Below are 18,577 nucleotides of genomic sequence, written 5' to 3'. Positions count from 1 at the left end.
TGGTAGTGTATATGTGGTATCATACTTGTTTATAAGTGGTTCATATGGTAGTATATATGTGGTATCATACTTGTTTATATGTGGTTCATATGGTAGTGTATATGTGGTATCATACTTGTTTATAAGTGGTTCATATGGTAGTATATATGTGGTATCATGCTTGTTTATATGTGGTTCATATGGTAGTATATATGTGGTATCATACTTATTTATAAGTGGTTCATATGGTAGTGTATATGTGGTATCATACTTGTTTATATGTGGTTCATGTGGTAGTATATATGTGGTATCATACTTGTTTATAAGTGGTTCATATGGTAGTGTATATGTGGTATCATACTTGTTTATATGTGGTTCATGTGGTAGTATATATGTGGTATCATACTTGTTTATATGTGGTTCATATGGTAGTGTATGTGTGGTATCATACTTGTTTATAAGTGGTTCATATGGTAGTATATATGTGGTATCATACTTGTTTATATGTGGTTCATAGGGTAGTGTATATGTGGTATCATACTTGTTTATATGTGGTTCATATGGTAGTGTATATGTGGTATCATACTTGTTTATATGTGGTTCATATGGTAGTGTATATGTGGTATCATACTTGTTTATATGTGGTTCATATGGTAGTGTATATGTGGTATCATACTTGTTTATATGTGGTTCATATGGTAGTATATATGTGGTATCATACTTGTTTATATGTGGTTCATATGGTAGTGTATATGTGGTATCATACTTGTTTATATGTGGTTCATGTGGTAGTGTATACGTGGTATCATACTTGTTTATATGTGGTTCATATGGTAGTGTATATGTGGTATCATACTTGTTTATATGTGGTTCATATGGTAGTGTATATGTGGTATCATACTTGTTTATATGTGGTTCATATGGTAGTGTATATGTGGTATCATACTAGTTTATATGTGGTTCATATGGTAGTATATATGTGGTATCATACTTGTTTATAAGTGGTTCATATGGTAGTATATATGTGGTATCATACTTGTTTATAAGTGGTTCATATGGTAGTGTATATGTGGTATCATACTTGTTTATAAGTGGTTCGTGTGGTAGTGTATATGTGGTATCATACTTGTTCATAAGTGGTTCATGTGGTAGTGTATATGTGGTATCATACTTGTTTATATGTGGTTCATATGGTAGTGTATATGTGGTATCGTACTTGTTTATATATGGTTCATATGGTAGTGTATATGTGGTATCGTACTTGTTTATATGTGGTTCATGTGGTAGTATATATGTGGTATCATACTTGTTTATATGTGGTTCATGTGGTAGTATATATGTGGTATCATACTTGTTTATATGTGGTTCATATGGTAGTGTATATGTGGTATCATACTTGTTTATAAGTGGTTCATATGGTAGTATATATGTGGTATCATACTTGTTTATATGTGGTTCATATGGTAGTGTATATGTGGTATCATACTTGTTTATAAGTGGTTCATATGGTAGTGTATATGTGGTATCATGCTTGTTTATATGTGGTTCATATGGTAGTATATATGTGGTATCATACTTATTTATAAGTGGTTCATATGGTAGTGTATATGTGGTATCATACTTGTTTATATGTGGTTCATGTGGTAGTATATATGTGGTATCATACTTGTTTATATGTGGTTCATATGGTAGTGTATATGTGGTATCATACTTGTTTATATGTGGTTCATATGGTAGTGTATATGTGGTATCATACTTGTTTATATGTGGTTCATATGGTAGTGTATATGTGGTATCATACTTGTTTATATGTGGTTCATATGGTAGTATATATGTGGTATCATACTTGTTTATATGTGGTTCATATGGTAGTGTATATGTGGTATCATACTTGTTTATATGTGGTTCATGTGGTAGTGTATACGTGGTATCATACTTGTTTATATGTGGTTCATATGGTAGTGTATATGTGGTATCATACTTGTTTATATGTGGTTCATATGGTAGTGTATATGTGGTATCATACTTGTTTATATGTGGTTCATATGGTAGTGTATATGTGGTATCATACTAGTTTATATGTGGTTCATATGGTAGTATATATGTGGTATCATACTTGTTTATAAGTGGTTCATATGGTAGTATATATGTGGTATCATACTTGTTTATAAGTGGTTCATATGGTAGTGTATATGTGGTATCATACTTGTTTATAAGTGGTTCGTGTGGTAGTGTATATGTGGTATCATACTTGTTCATAAGTGGTTCATGTGGTAGTGTATATGTGGTATCATACTTGTTTATATGTGGTTCATATGGTAGTGTATATGTGGTATCGTACTTGTTTATATATGGTTCATATGGTAGTGTATATGTGGTATCGTACTTGTTTATATGTGGTTCATGTGGTAGTATATATGTGGTATCATACTTGTTTATATGTGGTTCATGTGGTAGTATATATGTGGTATCATACTTGTTTATATGTGGTTCATATGGTAGTGTATATGTGGTATCATACTTGTTTATAAGTGGTTCATATGGTAGTATATATGTGGTATCATACTTGTTTATATGTGGTTCATATGGTAGTGTATATGTGGTATCATACTTGTTTATAAGTGGTTCATATGGTAGTGTATATGTGGTATCATGCTTGTTTATATGTGGTTCATATGGTAGTATATATGTGGTATCATACTTATTTATAAGTGGTTCATATGGTAGTGTATATGTGGTATCATACTTGTTTATATGTGGTTCATGTGGTAGTATATATGTGGTATCATACTTGTTTATATGTGGTTCATATGGTAGTGTATATGTGGTATCATACTTGTTTATAAGTGGTTCATATGGTAGTATATATGTGGTATCATACTTGTTTATAAGTGGTTCATATGGTAGTGTATATGTGGTATCATACTTGTTTATAAGTGGTTCATATGGTAGTATATATGTGGTATCATACTTGTTTATATGTGGTTCATAGGGTAGTGTATATGTGGTATCATACTTGTTTATATGTGGTTCATATGGTAGTGTATATGTGGTATCATACTTGTTTATATGTGGTTCATATGGTAGTGTATATGTGGTATCATACTTGTTTATATGTGGTTCATATGGTAGTGTATATGTGGTATCATACTTGTTTATATATGGTTCATATGGTAGTATATATGTGGTATCATACTTGTTTATATGTGGTTCATATGGTAGTGTATATGTGGTATCATACTTGTTTATATGTGGTTCATGTGGTAGTGTATACGTGGTATCATACTTGTTTATATGTGGTTCATATGGTAGTGTATATGTGGTATCATACTTGTTTATCTGTGGTTCATATGGTAGTGTATATGTGGTATCATACTTGTTTATATGTGGTTCATATGGTAGTGTATATGTGGTATCATACTAGTTTATATGTGGTTCATATGGTAGTATATATGTGGTATCATACTTGTTTATAAGTGGTTCATATGGTAGTATATATGTGGTATCATACTTGTTTATATGTGGTTCATAGGGTAGTGTATATGTGGTATCATACTTGTTTATATGTGGTTCATATGGTAGTGTATATGTGGTATCATACTTGTTTATATGTGGTTCATATGGTAGTATATATGTGGTATCATACTTGTTTATAAGTGGTTCATATGGTAGTGTATATGTGGTATCATGCTTGTTTATATGTGGTTCATATGGTAGTATATATGTGGTATCATACTTATTTATAAGTGGTTCATATGGTAGTGTATATGTGGTATCATACTTGTTTATATGTGGTTCATGTGGTAGTATATATGTGGTATCATACTTGTTTATATGTGGTTCATATGGTAGTGTATATGTGGTATCATACTTGTTTATAAGTGGTTCATATGGTAGTATATATGTGGTATCATACTTGTTTATAAGTGGTTCATATGGTAGTGTATATGTGGTATCATACTTGTTTATAAGTGGTTCATATGGTAGTATATATGTGGTATCATACTTGTTTATATGTGGTTCATAGGGTAGTGTATATGTGGTATCATACTTGTTTATATGTGGTTCATATGGTAGTGTATATGTGGTATCATACTTGTTTATATGTGGTTCATATGGTAGTGTATATGTGGTATCATACTTGTTTATAAGTGGTTCATATGGTAGTATATATGTGGTATCATACTTGTTTATATGTGGTTCATATGGTAGTGTATATGTGGTATCATACTTGTTTATAAGTGGTTCATATGGTAGTATATATGTGGTATCATGCTTGTTTATATGTGGTTCATATGGTAGTATATATGTGGTATCATACTTATTTATAAGTGGTTCATATGGTAGTGTATATGTGGTATCATACTTGTTTATATGTGGTTCATGTGGTAGTATATATGTGGTATCATACTTGTTTATATGTGGTTCATATGGTAGTGTATATGTGGTATCATACTTGTTTATAAGTGGTTCATATGGTAGTATATATGTGGTATCATACTTGTTTATAAGTGGTTCATATGGTAGTGTATATGTGGTATCATACTTGTTTATAAGTGGTTCATATGGTAGTATATATGTGGTATCATACTTGTTTATATGTGGTTCATAGGGTAGTGTATATGTGGTATCATACTTGTTTATATGTGGTTCATATGGTAGTGTATATGTGGTATCATACTTGTTTATATGTGGTTCATATGGTAGTGTATATGTGGTATCATACTTGTTTATATGTGGTTCATATGGTAGTGTATATGTGGTATCATACTTGTTTATATGTGGTTCATATGGTAGTATATATGTGGTATCATACTTGTTTATATGTGGTTCATATGGTAGTGTATATGTGGTATCATACTTGTTTATATGTGGTTCATGTGGTAGTGTATACGTGGTATCATACTTGTTTATATGTGGTTCATATGGTAGTGTATATGTGGTATCATACTAGTTTATATGTGGTTCATATGGTAGTGTATATGTGGTATCATACTTGTTTATAAGTGGTTCATATGGTAGTGTATATGTGGTATCACACTTGTTTATATGTGGTTCATGTGGTAGTGTATATGTGGTATCATACTTGTTTATATGTGGTTCATATGGTAGTATATATGTGGTATCATACTTGTTTATATGTGGTTCATATGGTAGTGTATATGTGGTATCATACTTGTTTATATGTGGTTCATATGGTAGTGTATATGTGGTATCATACTTGTTTATATGTCGTTCATATGGTAGTATATATGTGGTATCATACTTGTTTATAAGTGGTTCATATGGTAGTATATATGTGGTATCATACTTGTTTATAAGTGGTTCATATGGTAGTATATATGTGGTATCATACTTGTTTATAAGTGGTTCATATGGTAGTGTATATGTGGTATCATACTTGTTTATATGTGGTTCATATGGTAGTATATATGTGGTATCATACTTGTTTATAAGTGGTTCATATGGTATTGTATATGTGGTATCATACTTGTTTATAAGTGGTTCATATGGTAGTGTATATGTGGTATCATACTTGTTTATAAGTGGTTCGTGTGGTAGTGTATATGTGGTATCGTACTTGTTCATAAGTGGTTCATGTGGTAGTGTATATGTGGTATCGTACTTGTTTATATGTGGTTCATATGGTAGTATATATGTGGTATCATACTTGTTTATAAGTGGTTCATATGGTAGTGTATATGTGGTATCATACTTGTTTATAAGTGGTTCATATGGTAGTGTATATGTGGTATCATACTTGTTTATAAGTGGTTCATATGGTAGTGTATATGTGGTATCATACTTGTTTATATGTGGTTCATATGGTAGTATATATGTGGTATCATACTTGTTTATAAGTGGTTCATATGGTAGTATATATGTGGTATCATACTAGTTTATATGTGGTTCATATGGTAGTGTATATGTGGTATCATACTTATTTATATGTGGTTCATATGGTAGTATATACGTGGTATCATACTTGTTTATATGTGGTTCATATGGTAGTGTATATGTGGTATCATACTTGTTTATATGTGGTTCATATGGTAGTGTATATATGGTATCATACTTGTTTATATGTGGTTCATATGGTAGTGTATATGTGGTATCATACTAGTTTATATGTGGTTCATATGGTAGTATATATGTGGTATCATACTTGTTTATAAGTGGTTCATATGGTAGTATATATGTGGTATCATACTTGTTTATAAGTGGTTCATATGGTAGTGTATATGTGGTATCATACTTGTTTATATGTGGTTCATATGGTAGTGTATATGTGGTATCATACTAGTTTATATGTGGTTCATATGGTAGTGTATATGTGGTATCATACTTGTTTATAAGTGGTTCATATGGTAGTGTATATGTGGTATCACAGTTGTTTATATGTGGTTCATGTGGTAGTGTATATGTGGTATCATACTTGTTTATATGTGGTTCATATGGTAGTATATATGTGGTATCATACTTGTTTATATGTGGTTCATATGGTAGTGTATATGTGGTATCATACTTGTTTATATGTGGTTCATATGGTAGTGTATATGTGGTATCATACTTGTTTATATGTCGTTCATATGGTAGTGTATATGTGGTATCATACTTGTTTATATGTGGTTCATATGGTAGTATATATGTGGTATCATACTTGTTTATATATGGTTCATATGGTAGTGTATATGTGGTATCATACTTGTTTATAAGTGGTTCATGTGGTAGTATATATGTGGTATCATACTTGTTTATAAGTGGTTCATATGGTAATATATATGTGGTATCATACTTGTTTATAAGTGGTTCATATGGTAGTATATATGTGGTATCATACTAGTTTATATGTGGTTCATATGGTAGTATATATGTGGTATCATACTAGTTTATATGTGGTTCATATGGTAGTATATATGTGGTATCATACTTGTTTATAAGTGGTTCATGTGGTAGTATATATGTGGTATCATACTTGTTTATAAGTGGTTCATGTGGTAGTATATATGTGGTATCATACTTGTTTATAAGTGGTTCATATGGTAGTATATATGTGGTATCATACTTGTTTATATGTGGTTCATATGGTAGTATATATGTGGTATCATACTTGTTTATAAGTGGTTCATATGGTAGTATATATGTGGTATCATACTTGTTTATATGTGGTTCATATGGTAGTATATATGTGGTATCATACTTGTTTATAAGTGGTTCATATGGTAGTGTATATGTGGTATCATACTTGTTTATATGTGGTTCATATGGTAGTATATATGTGGTATCATACTTGTTTATATGTGGTTCATATGGTAGTGTATATGTGGTATCATACTTGTTTATATGTGGTTCATGTGGTAGTGTATATGTGGTATCATACTTGTTTATATGTGGTTCATATGGTAGTGTATATGTGGTATCATACTTGTTTATAAGTGGTTCATATGGTAGTATATATGTGGTATCATACTTGTTTATAAGTGGTTCATATGGTAGTATATATGTGGTATCATACTTGTTTATAAGTGGTTCATATGGTAGTATATATGTGGTATCATACTTGTTTATATGTGGTTCATAGGGTAGTGTATATGTGGTATCATACTTGTTTATATGTGGTTCATATGGTAGTGTATATGTGGTATCATACTTGTTTATAAGTGGTTCATATGGTAGTGTATATGTGGTATCATACTTGTTTATATGTGGTTCATATGGTAGTGTATATGTGGTATCATACTTGTTTATAAGTGGTTCATATGGTAGTATATATGTGGTATCATACTTGTTTATATGTGGTTCATAGGGTAGTGTATATGTGGTATCATACTTGTTTATAAGTGGTTCATATGGTAGTATATATGTGGTATCATACTTGTTAATAAGTGGTTCATATGGTAGTATATATGTGGTATCATACTTGTTTATATGTGGTTCATATGGTAGTGTATATGTGGTATCATACTTGTTTATATGTGGTTCATATGGTTTTATATATGCTGATTTATTCTTCAGGGCTCCTTCATGGTCTACCCTATTGGTCCTGGAGAGGAAGACAAGAAAATTGAAATCAGTGATGGAATCCCCAAGAACGTTCCGGTTAAAGTCCTGATCCGCCTCTACGTGGTCAAGGTACAACCTATTCCCCCCAATTTTCAGCCGTCTGTCTCTACTGTTCACAACATGTCTGTCTTTCTGCCTGTTCATCTGTCTGTCCGTCTTTCTGTGTCAATGCTGCTCTGTTCAAAAACAGTTTTATTTGGGGGGGCATCTGGGTAGTGTGGCGGTCTATTCCATTGCCTACCAGCACGAGGATCACTGGTTCGAATCCCCATGTTACCCCCGGCTTGGTCGGGCGCCCCTACAGTCACAGTTGGCTGTGTCTGCAGGTGGGAAGCTGGATGTGGGTATGGGTAAATTTTGGCGGCACGGTGACAAAGTGGTTAGTGTTGTTGCCTAACAGCAGAAAGGTCCTGGGTTTGAAGCCTGGGGTTGTCCAGCTTTGGGGGTCATCCCAAGTCGTCCTCTGTGTGGAGTTTGCATGTTCTCCCCGTGTCCACAGTAAGTTTTCTCCGGGTGCTCCGGTTTCCCCCACCATCAAAAAGACATGCATGTTGGGTCCGTGGTGGTGTAGCGGTCTCAGCATCGGCTTTGTGTTGATGCAGTTGCCCACTGGGGACTGGGGTTCGCGCCCCGGTCTCGTCAGATCCGACTATGGCCGGACTCGATGAAGCAGCAATAATTGGCAGCACTGTTTTCGGGAGGGGGGCGGAGTCGGCTTGTGTTCGTCACGTGAATGCGTCTCTGTGTGTGTTGGAAAAAGCAGTGGTTCGGCCTGGATTCTCCTTGTCACGAGAGTGGCGAGGCGTCTCCCTCCAGACTGCCGGCCGGAGAGATGCAGTTGGCGAACGCATGCAGTACGAGGGTGGGTGTTTGAATTAAAATAGGGTGCGATTGGCCGCTAAATTGGGAGAAAAAGTGAAAAATCAGAAATAATAAAAAAAAAGACACGCATGTTAGGGTTAATACTCCTGTCTTTGTCCCTGACTGAGGCATGGCAAGAAGAACTGGAGTTAGTCCCCGGGCGCTGCTCGGTGGCTGCCCACTACTCCTAGCTACACAGCTAGGATGGGTTAAATGCAGAGGGAGAATTTCCCCACGGGGATCAATAAAGTATCTCCAAAAAAAAAAAAATTATTTTGCTCCTTATTTGTAGAGCACTTTTCCTACTGTTGAGTGTTTCTTTTAACAAAGTTTTATATATATATACTATATCAACACAGATACAGAAAAAAAAATTAATACATTGTTTTTACCCCTCCATTTTACCCCTGCATAACTAAAGAGCTACTAAACAAAGCTATTGAATTTGCCTCAACATACACCAAAATAAAACAATGTATTAAAATCTTTTTTCCTGTATCCGTGTTGATATTCCACTCCTCATTAGTTGAGCACTCACACCATATACGGTTTCGGGAAAAAAAGCTATATATATATCAATGGTACACACATAGCTCTGACAACGACTCCTAGAGTATAAATTCAGAGTCTCATCAGCAGCCAGTCAGACTAGCTTGGTCTAGTCAGAAAGGCACGAACTGAGGAAGCCTCTTGGATGAGAGGCGAAACGTCTTCACGGATACATACCAAGTCCAGTTGTACTTGATTCAACTCCTTTGGATAACCAGGACCTGGATGAATGAGAACATTCACAGACATGTTGCGGAACAATTTGGGTCTGACACCCTTAAAATGGTGAGGGAATATGAAAGGATGGCTCGGAAGATTGGAGACTACAGAAACCACTTGCGATTCAATCTGAGATGCAGACAACACAGGCTCATACCCACTAGCCTGCGCCTGTGTACCACAATGAAAGGACATAGAGCAGACAGAATCATAGAGAAGGCACAGAATCAACTCCTGAATGAAAGAGTGAGACAGGTCCATTTCACTATTGAAGGGCTGAAGGAGAATTCTGAGCAACTACTCCAGCAAATAACATCCCACTTGCCTGGTGCAGTCCTGGAGAGGATCACTGATTTCACCAAGAAAGCCCAACTATCTCAACACCACAAAACCAAAGAAAGGCAGACAAGGAAGTTTCAAAACTTACAGCGACGAACCAACAACACTAGCCAAGCAGATATACTTACCTGGAGACAAAAGACAGAACACCCCACACAAAACGGAACGCAGGACAAATGGATCAAGAATCTGTCAGACAAGGTACTTACCCAATCAGAGAAGGAGGTCTTAGCCAAAGGACTGAACTTCGCCATGACACCCAAACAACTACCTATAGTTGACCTCATCACATCCACAGAATCAGCCATAAGGAAAAACAAGCTAAAGGAAACCGAGGCGGAACAGCTTAGGTTAAAGGTATCAGCAGCTCTGTCCAATGCAAAACTCCCTCCTTCCAACTTAACCATGGAGGAAAGGAAAGCCGTGACAGCCCTGAGCAAGGATGAAAACATCACTATCCTTCCAGCAGATAAGGGGAGATGCACGGTTATCCTCAACACAACAGACTACCACGCCAAGATCACGTCATTACTCAGTGACACCGACACCTATGATGAACCTCTGAGACGCAATCCTACTGGTGGTTACAAGAGGAGAATAATAGAGTACCTACAGAAACTACAGAAAGGAGGAACCATTGATCGGATACAATACCACCGTCTCTACCCACAAGATAACATTCCATGCATATATGGACTCCCTAAGATCCATAAAGATGGAACCCCCCTCAGGCCCATCGTCAGCAGCATAAACTCGGTCACGTACAACATTGCCAAACATATAGCCAACATCTTGACCCCTTTAGTGGGCGAAACACCTCACCATATCCAAAACTCCATTGACTTCGTGGACAAAGTCCAAGGCGTAAAACTGGAACCGGATGAAAGCATGGTATCCTACGACATGACCTCGTTATTCACCTGCATCCCAACCATGGAGGCTTTGGAAACTGTGAGGCAACGTTTGCTATGGGACGACACCCTCCACGATAGGACCAACCTCAGCCCAGACCAGATTTGCCAACTACTGGACCTTTGCCTGAACACTACATATTTCCAATTCAGGGGCCAGTTTTACAGACAGAAACACGGCTGTGCAATGAGCTCACCAGTATCTCCCATTGTGGCCAACTCATATATGGAAGAGGTAGAACACAGGGCCCTGAACTCCTTCAGAGGAACACCTCCGAGCCACTGGTTCAGATATGTGGACAACACATGGGTCAAAATCCAAACACAAGAGGTGCAAGCGTTTACCAAACACATCAACTCTGGACAAGAACATAAAGTTCACAAGGGAAGACGTAAAGAACAACAGTTTGCCCTTCTTGGACCGTGATGTCCACATTGGGGAAGACGGGAGCCTCCACATTGGGGTTTACAGGAAACCTACACACACAGACCAATATCTACTTTTCGACTCACACCACCCGCTGGAACACCAACTGAGCATCATCAGAACTTTGCAACACAGAGCTGACAATGTGCCCAGCAGCACTCAGGCCCAACGGGAAGAACACAAACACCTGAGGGGAGCTTTAAAAACCTGCGGCTACCCCAGTTGGACCTTTGTGAAAACTGCAACACGTTCCAGAAAGACCAACCAGGTGAGCGACAAGGAGAAAAGGAACAGAAGGAAGAGCACAGTCATCCCGTATGTTTCTGGGGTCTCCGAGAAACTCAGGAGAATTTTCAACAAACACCGCATCCTGGTATACTTCAAACCCAGCAACACACTCCGACAAAGACTGGTTCATCCCAAAGACCGTGTACCACACACCCGGAAAAGCAATCTGGTGTATGCTGTACAATGCAATGAGGATTGCACTGACCTATACATAGGAGAAACCAAACAACCACTACACAAACGGATGGCCCAACACAGAAGGCCAAACTCCTCAGGACAAGACTCAGCAGTCTATCTACACCTAAAGGAAAAGACACACTCCTTCCAGGACAGCAACGTACACATTTTGGACAGAGAAGATAGATGGTTTGAAAGAGGGGTGAAGGAAGCCATCTATGTGAAACTGGAAAAACCATCCCTCAACAGAGGAGGAGGTCTGCAACACCACCTATCTCCCACTTACAATGCCGTCCTTTCATCTCTACCCAGGAGACTCAAGAAGCCTAGCCTCCAAGAACAACAGTCAGTCACTAACGGCTCCAACGACTCTCATGACCACTGAACAACGAAGTCGGAACTAACACCCCCAACGACCGTCGCTGCTAAACAAATGCAAATCAATAGCTCAGATGGCGACGGGCGCGGCCATAACATCGGTACACAAAAGAGCCACTCATATCTATGGCTCTGTTAGTGACGGGCATTGGTAAACATCAGAACACAAAGAGCCACGCATATCAATAGCTCTGACAACGACTCCTAGAGGATAAATTCAGAGTCTCATCACCAGCCAGTCAGACTAGCTTGGTCTAGTCAGACTAGCTTGGTCTAGTCAGAAAGGCACGAACTGAGGAAGCCTCTTGGATGAGAGGCGAAACGTCTTCACGGATAAATACCAAGTCCAGTTGCACTTGATCAACTCCTTTGGATAACCATGACCTGGATGAATGAGAACATTCACAGACTTCCCTGCTGTATGTGATCAGTGAGTTGGCACTGGAAACGAAACAAACAAAAACAGAAAAGGTACAGGAGAGCACAGAACTGAGGCTACCATCCACGGTGCCATCTTGATGACCCTTCTGAATTCTATAGTGTTCAACTGAGGGATTTACCATAATCTTGTCTGTATTTCAGTTCACAGCTGGCCAAGCAATAATGTGAATTTCAACCAGTCATTGCTTACATGTATGCACACCCTCTATCGGTACATCACAAAGGCTTGGACTGATGAGAACATCTCACAGCAATGGAGAGATATCATTTATAAGAATAAAGGTGACAAAGCCATCTATGGCAATAGTAGGGGCATATCACTCCGTTCTGTTGCTGGCAAGGTCCTGGCTAAGTTGTTGCTTCAGAGACTAATCAGCAACATCACCAAGTTAATGCTGCCTGAATAACAATGTGGATTTAGGAAAACCAGGGGTACGATCAACATGATCTTCACAGCCCGGCAGCCCCAGGAACAGTGCCGAAAGCAAAATCAAGACCTGTTTATGGCCTTTGTCCATCTCTCCAAAGCATTCAACACTGTGCAAAGAGAGCTCTAACAGGATTTCCTCTTCAGGTTTGGGTGTCCCAACAAATTTGTTAACATCCTCTGCCAGTTCCATGATGGGATGACTGCTTCGGTGACCACAGGAGAACAAGAGTCTGAGCCCTTCCTTGTATGCACAGGGGTGAGGTAGGGGTGTATGCTAACACCAGTGCTTTTTAACATCTTCCTCCTGTGTGTCACCAAGCTTCTCCACAAGGAGATTGAAGACAGCAGCGGTGTGGCAGTGGACTTCAGACTAGATGGCAACATCTTTAACATCAGGAGGCTCCAAATTCTGTAGAGAGCAGGTCCTGTAGCTGCAGTATGCAGACAATTGTGGTCTTGTGGCCCATACTCTGGAGGATCTTCAAACTGTCTTTGCTGTGGTGGTGAGAGTTTACAGCTGACTGTGTTGACTGACTGACTGACTGTCAACACCACCAAGACGGAAGTGGTCTGCCAATGGTGTACCAGCGTTCCACCCACTCTACCTGCCTTCACTGTTGGTGATGAACCGTGGTCAGTAGTGCCATCTTTCAAACATCTGGGGAGCACTCTCTCTGAGGATAGCGGCATTGACAACGACATCCAGAGCTGCATTAAACAGGCATCAGCTGCCTTTGGGAGACTCCAGTGCAGAGTTTTTCTGAACAAGAACCTTCATCCCTCCACAAAGGTCCTCGTATACCAAGTGGTCTGTGTCACTACCCTCCTCTATAGCCATGAAGCTTGGGTGACTTACAGCCATCATATCAAGTCCTTTGAGCATTTCTACATAAGATGCTCCCAGCACATCCTGGGAATTGCCTGGCATGAGTGTGTGCTTCACACTGAAATACTTGCTAAGACAAACGGCGGAGGTATTAAGGCCATGATCATCCAGCGCCAGCTGCAGTGACTGGGGCACGTGATAAGGATGCCCCCAGGTCAGCTACCCCACAGAGTGTTATATGGCCAGCTACATCAGCTCAACTAGAGGCCCAAAGAAGTGCTGTAATGATCAGATGAAGAACGCTTTGAGGAAGTGCAAGATCAGACCCGAGGAACTGGAGGATGTTGTTGCTGACCGTATCACATGGCAACAGCTGTGTAGGGATGGGGTTCATACACTGGAGATGAAGCGGACAACCAGAATACAGTAGAAGAGAGCCAGGAGAAATACAGCCATGGTTGCTACCGCTACCACCAACATATATTCAATTCAATTCAATTCAGTTCAATGTATTCTCATTAAAAACAGTGTGAAGGCACATGTTAAAAATGAAATGAGGGCTGTGGCTTCACCAAACAGTGCAAGACAGACACACAGAAACACAGCAAACACAGTATAAGATATACACACATGAAGACCAAAAGCTAAAAATAAGTTAAAAAAGAGCAAGAGTACAAAATATTTAAAAATATCTACAGACATTCAGTGGGTGGCCAGGTTCAGGTGGGCAACAGCTTGTGGAAAGAAGCTGTTTTTGAGCCTGGTAGTGCGGGCTCTGAGGCTCCTGTAGTGCCTCCCAGAGTGCAGGGGGGAGAACAGTCCATGGTTGGGGTGGGTAGTATCTCTGCTGATGCTCAGACCCCTTCGAAGGCAGCGTTTGTGATAAATGTCTTTTATGGCTGGGAGCTGGGTACGGGTGATATGCTGGGCCACCTTGACGACCCGCTGCAGAGCTTTCTGGTCTACTGAGGTGCAGTTGTCATACCACACTGAGATGCAGATGGTCAGGATGCTCTCTATGGTGCAGTGGTAGAAGTTGGTGAGAATTTTGGGGGGTAGACGGGTGCTCCTCAGCCTCAGGAAATACAGGCATTGTTGGGCCTTTTTCACAAGGGCCTGGGTGTTTAATGTCCACGAAAGGTCCTCGCTGATGTGGACTCCAAGGAATTTAAAGCTGGAAACACGCTCCACTTCCACCCCATTGATGAGTTGCTGCAGCTTCTAGACCTCCTGAAGTCCACAATCAGCTCCTTCGTCTTCTGCACATTAAGGACAAGATTGTTGGTAGTACACCATGATGTGAGGTGCTCAATCTCGTCTCTGTAGGCCATCTCGTGTTGGTGATACGGCCAATGACTGTGGTGTCATCTGCAAACTTAACTATAACATTTGAAGGGTGAGTTGGCAGGCAGTCGTGGGTAAAGAGGTAGAAAAGGAGGGGGCTCAGAACACAGCCTTGAGGGGCACCTGTGCTGAGAGTCAGGGTGGAGGAGGAGTGGTCACCTAACCTAACAGACTGAGGTCTGTTGGTTAGGAAGTCCAGGATCCAGTTACAGAGGGAGGGGTTGAGGCCAAGGGAAAGGAGTTTGGTGGTTAGTTTGGCGGGGATGATAGTGTTGAAGGCAGAGCTATAATCTATAAACAGCATCCGGATGTATGTGTTGTTAAGTTCAAGGTGGGTCAGAGCAGTGTGCAGGGCAGTGGCAATGGCATCCTCAGTAGACCTTTTGGGATGGTAGGCGAACTGATGTGGGTCAAATGTGGGGGGATTAATGTTTTTGATGTGAGCCAGAACCAGTCTCTGAAAGCACTTCATGGCAATGGGGGTGAGTGCTATGGGTCGGTAGTCATACAGACATGTGGATGTTGGTTTCTTGGAGACAGGAATGATAGAGGTGGTCTTAAAGCATGGCGGGACTTTAGATTGGGACAGTGAGAGGTTAAATACAGGTGTGAAGACCTCAGCCAGCTGGTCGGTACATTCCCAGAAGACCCGACCCGGTATGCCGTCCGATCCGGCAGCCTTCTGTGTGTTCACTCTGCGCAGTGATTCTCTGACCTCTGCGACTGATAGAGTGAGCACCTGGTTTTCTGGGTGGCTGGGGATTTTTGTGGCCAGGTCAGTATTGTCCTTGTTGAAGCAGGCATAGAAATGATTTAGCTTGTCTGGCAGGGAGGCATCATGGACAGTGGGACCGCGATTAGAGCTTTTGTAGTCTGTGATAGACTGAATGCCTTGCCACATTCGCCGAGGATCAGAGTTATTGTGAAAGTGGTCCTCTATTCGTAGGGAATATTTAGGTTTGGCTGTTCTGATGCCCTTTTTGAGGTTGGATCTGGCTGTGCTGTAGGCCTCACAGTTACCTGACTTGAACGCTGCATCCCGGCCTTTCAGCAGCTGCTGGACCTCACTGCTCATCCAGGGTTTCTGGTTTGTTGTGACACTCTCAGTGGAAAAGTTAATGTAGGCTAGTATGGCAGATGTCTGTTCCTTAATGTCTATATGGGAGCCATGGGTAGCTGAATGTGCAAAAATACTCCAGTCTGTGTTTTCAAAACAGTCCTGGAGTTCAGAGACTGCTCCTTCTGGCCGGACAGTGGTTGTCTTTACTGCTGGCTTGACCCGTTTTATTAGGGGTTTGTAGGCTGGGACCAGGAACAGGCAGAGGTGGTCAGAATGCCCCAGATGAGGGCAGGGAGTAACTTTGTATGAGTCCTTAATGTTTGTATAGAGATGGTCCGGGGTGTTTTGTCCCCTAGTGGGGCAGGAGACATGCTGATGGAATTTGGACAATACAGCCCTGAGGTTCATGCCCCACCTGCAACAGAGTTTGTGGGTCCAGGATAGGACTGTTTAGCCATCAAAGATCTCATCATTAAAGGAGGGGACGTCGTCATCGGATTTGAATGGACAACAAAGGAAAGAGAAAGAGGATGAATGTGAGGCATTCATTAAGTGTAAAGCACTTTTGAGTGTTGCAGCTAGAGCAGCGTTATATAAAATGCAGTCCATTTCACTTCAGGGGTGAGGGCAGGAAAGAGCATCACTCATTCACCTCCATCACTGCCGGTCCAGAAATCAAACAAGCTTTTCCAACCTGTAGACCATCAACATGAATCCTATTGATTCTAATACCTGGTGTACTCTGGTCTGGTCCATGTTCCTGTAGTAATTCTTGTCTTCTCTTTCTGAGTTATATTGAGTTCTACTGAGGGATTTACCACAATCTTGTCTGTGTTTCAGTTCACAGCCGGTCAAGCAATAATGTGAATTTCAACCAGTTGTTACTTTCATTCATTTAATGTTCATGTGAAGGAGTGTTTCATGATGTCTACATTGTCATTGCTTTGCTCTGCTGTGGGTTTTACTGTGTTCTGTTGTTTTCCGCTGTGTGTTCTCCTGTGTTCCAGGCCACTGGTCTGGCTCCTACCGACCCAAATGGGAAGGCAGACCCCTACCTGGTAGTTCAGGTCGGTCAGCAGAGTCTGGACAGTAAAGACCGCTATATCCCCAAACAACTCAACCCTGTGTTTGGAGAGTAAGTACCTATCTGTCTGTTTACCCGTCTGTCTGTCCCTTGTCTGACTGTCTGTTTATGTATGGCTGTGTGTGTGTTTATTTATCAGGGTGTTTGAAGTCACAGTGTCATTTCCTTTGGAGACGGAGTTGGTTGTCATGGTGATGGACCATGACCTGGTGGGATCTGATGATGTCATCGGGGAGACACGGGTCGACCTGGAGAATCGGTTCTATAGCCGCCACTTACCCTGCTGTGGTTTGCCCCAGTACTATGACACGTCAGTCAAAAGACAGACACACACACACACACACACACACACACACACACACACACACAATGTTTGTTTAAATTGGTAAATATATAATTAATAGATGTTAGAAACAGATGAACAGAAGAGGAGGAAACAAAGTACTGTTTCACAGTCCATGTACACGCCCAGTGAACTCTGCCGTTAAAGGGCGGTTCCGCTACTTAAAGAACCGTGTTTGTTTGGATCTTTTTCATGCTGAATTCCTGCAGTATTCCTCAAACCACAAGAGACACTGCAGATCTACCAGATGCTGCTGTGGCCCTGCAGGGCTGAGGTTCTGTTCTGTGTTCTGATGTCATCTGTCTGTCTGTCTGTCTGTCTGCCTGCATGTCTGCCTGTCTGTCTGTCTGTCCGCCTGTCTGTCTGTCCATTTGTCTGCATGTCTGTCTGTCTGTTTGTCTACAGGGACGGCTACAATAAGTGGCGTGATGCAAAGAGACCATCGGCCATCTTGGTTGAATTGTGCCGGAAAAACGGCATTCCCTCCCCGGAATACCGACCCTCTGAGGTCAAAGTCCTCAATAAGATCTTCAAAATCCCACCAGACGCTTTACCCGAAGGTACCAACACAGACAGACAGACAGACAGACTGGTTGACAGATTGTTGATAGATAAATAGAAAGGTAGATATGGGGCGTCCAGATGGCATCGTGGTCTGTTCTGTTGCCTACCACACGGGGATCGCCAGTTCGAATCCCCATGTTACTTTCGACTTGGTCAGGTGTCTCTACAGACACAATTGGCTGTGTGTCTGTGGGTGGGAGGTCGGATGTGGGTATGTGTCCTGGTCTCTGCACTAGCGCCTCCTCTGGTCGGTCAGGGCACCTGTTTGGGGGGAGGGGGACTGGGGGGAATAG

At 40.4% G+C, this 18,577-nt stretch overlaps 1 protein-coding gene across 1 annotated transcript in view; it reads left to right on the top strand.

Annotated features, from left to right (window-relative positions):
- The window catches only part of fer1l4 (fer-1 like family member 4), a 222,256-nt gene that overhangs the window by 170,469 nt on the left and 33,210 nt on the right, over nucleotides 1-18,577 (top strand). Inside the window, exons 34-37 of the mRNA XM_056301923.1 lie at nucleotides 7,996-8,112; nucleotides 17,301-17,428; nucleotides 17,517-17,687; nucleotides 18,126-18,280. Of these exons, the coding sequence (XP_056157898.1) occupies nucleotides 7,996-8,112; nucleotides 17,301-17,428; nucleotides 17,517-17,687; nucleotides 18,126-18,280 (571 nt within the window). The remainder of the gene's footprint in view (nucleotides 1-7,995; nucleotides 8,113-17,300; nucleotides 17,429-17,516; nucleotides 17,688-18,125; nucleotides 18,281-18,577) is intronic.

This window comes from Lampris incognitus, chromosome 2, assembly GCF_029633865.1.
Source record: "Lampris incognitus isolate fLamInc1 chromosome 2, fLamInc1.hap2, whole genome shotgun sequence".
NCBI lineage: Eukaryota > Metazoa > Chordata > Actinopteri > Lampriformes > Lampridae > Lampris > Lampris incognitus.
The sequence above is the reverse complement of the archived record's forward strand: the minus strand, read 5'-3'. Positions and strand labels throughout refer to the sequence as shown.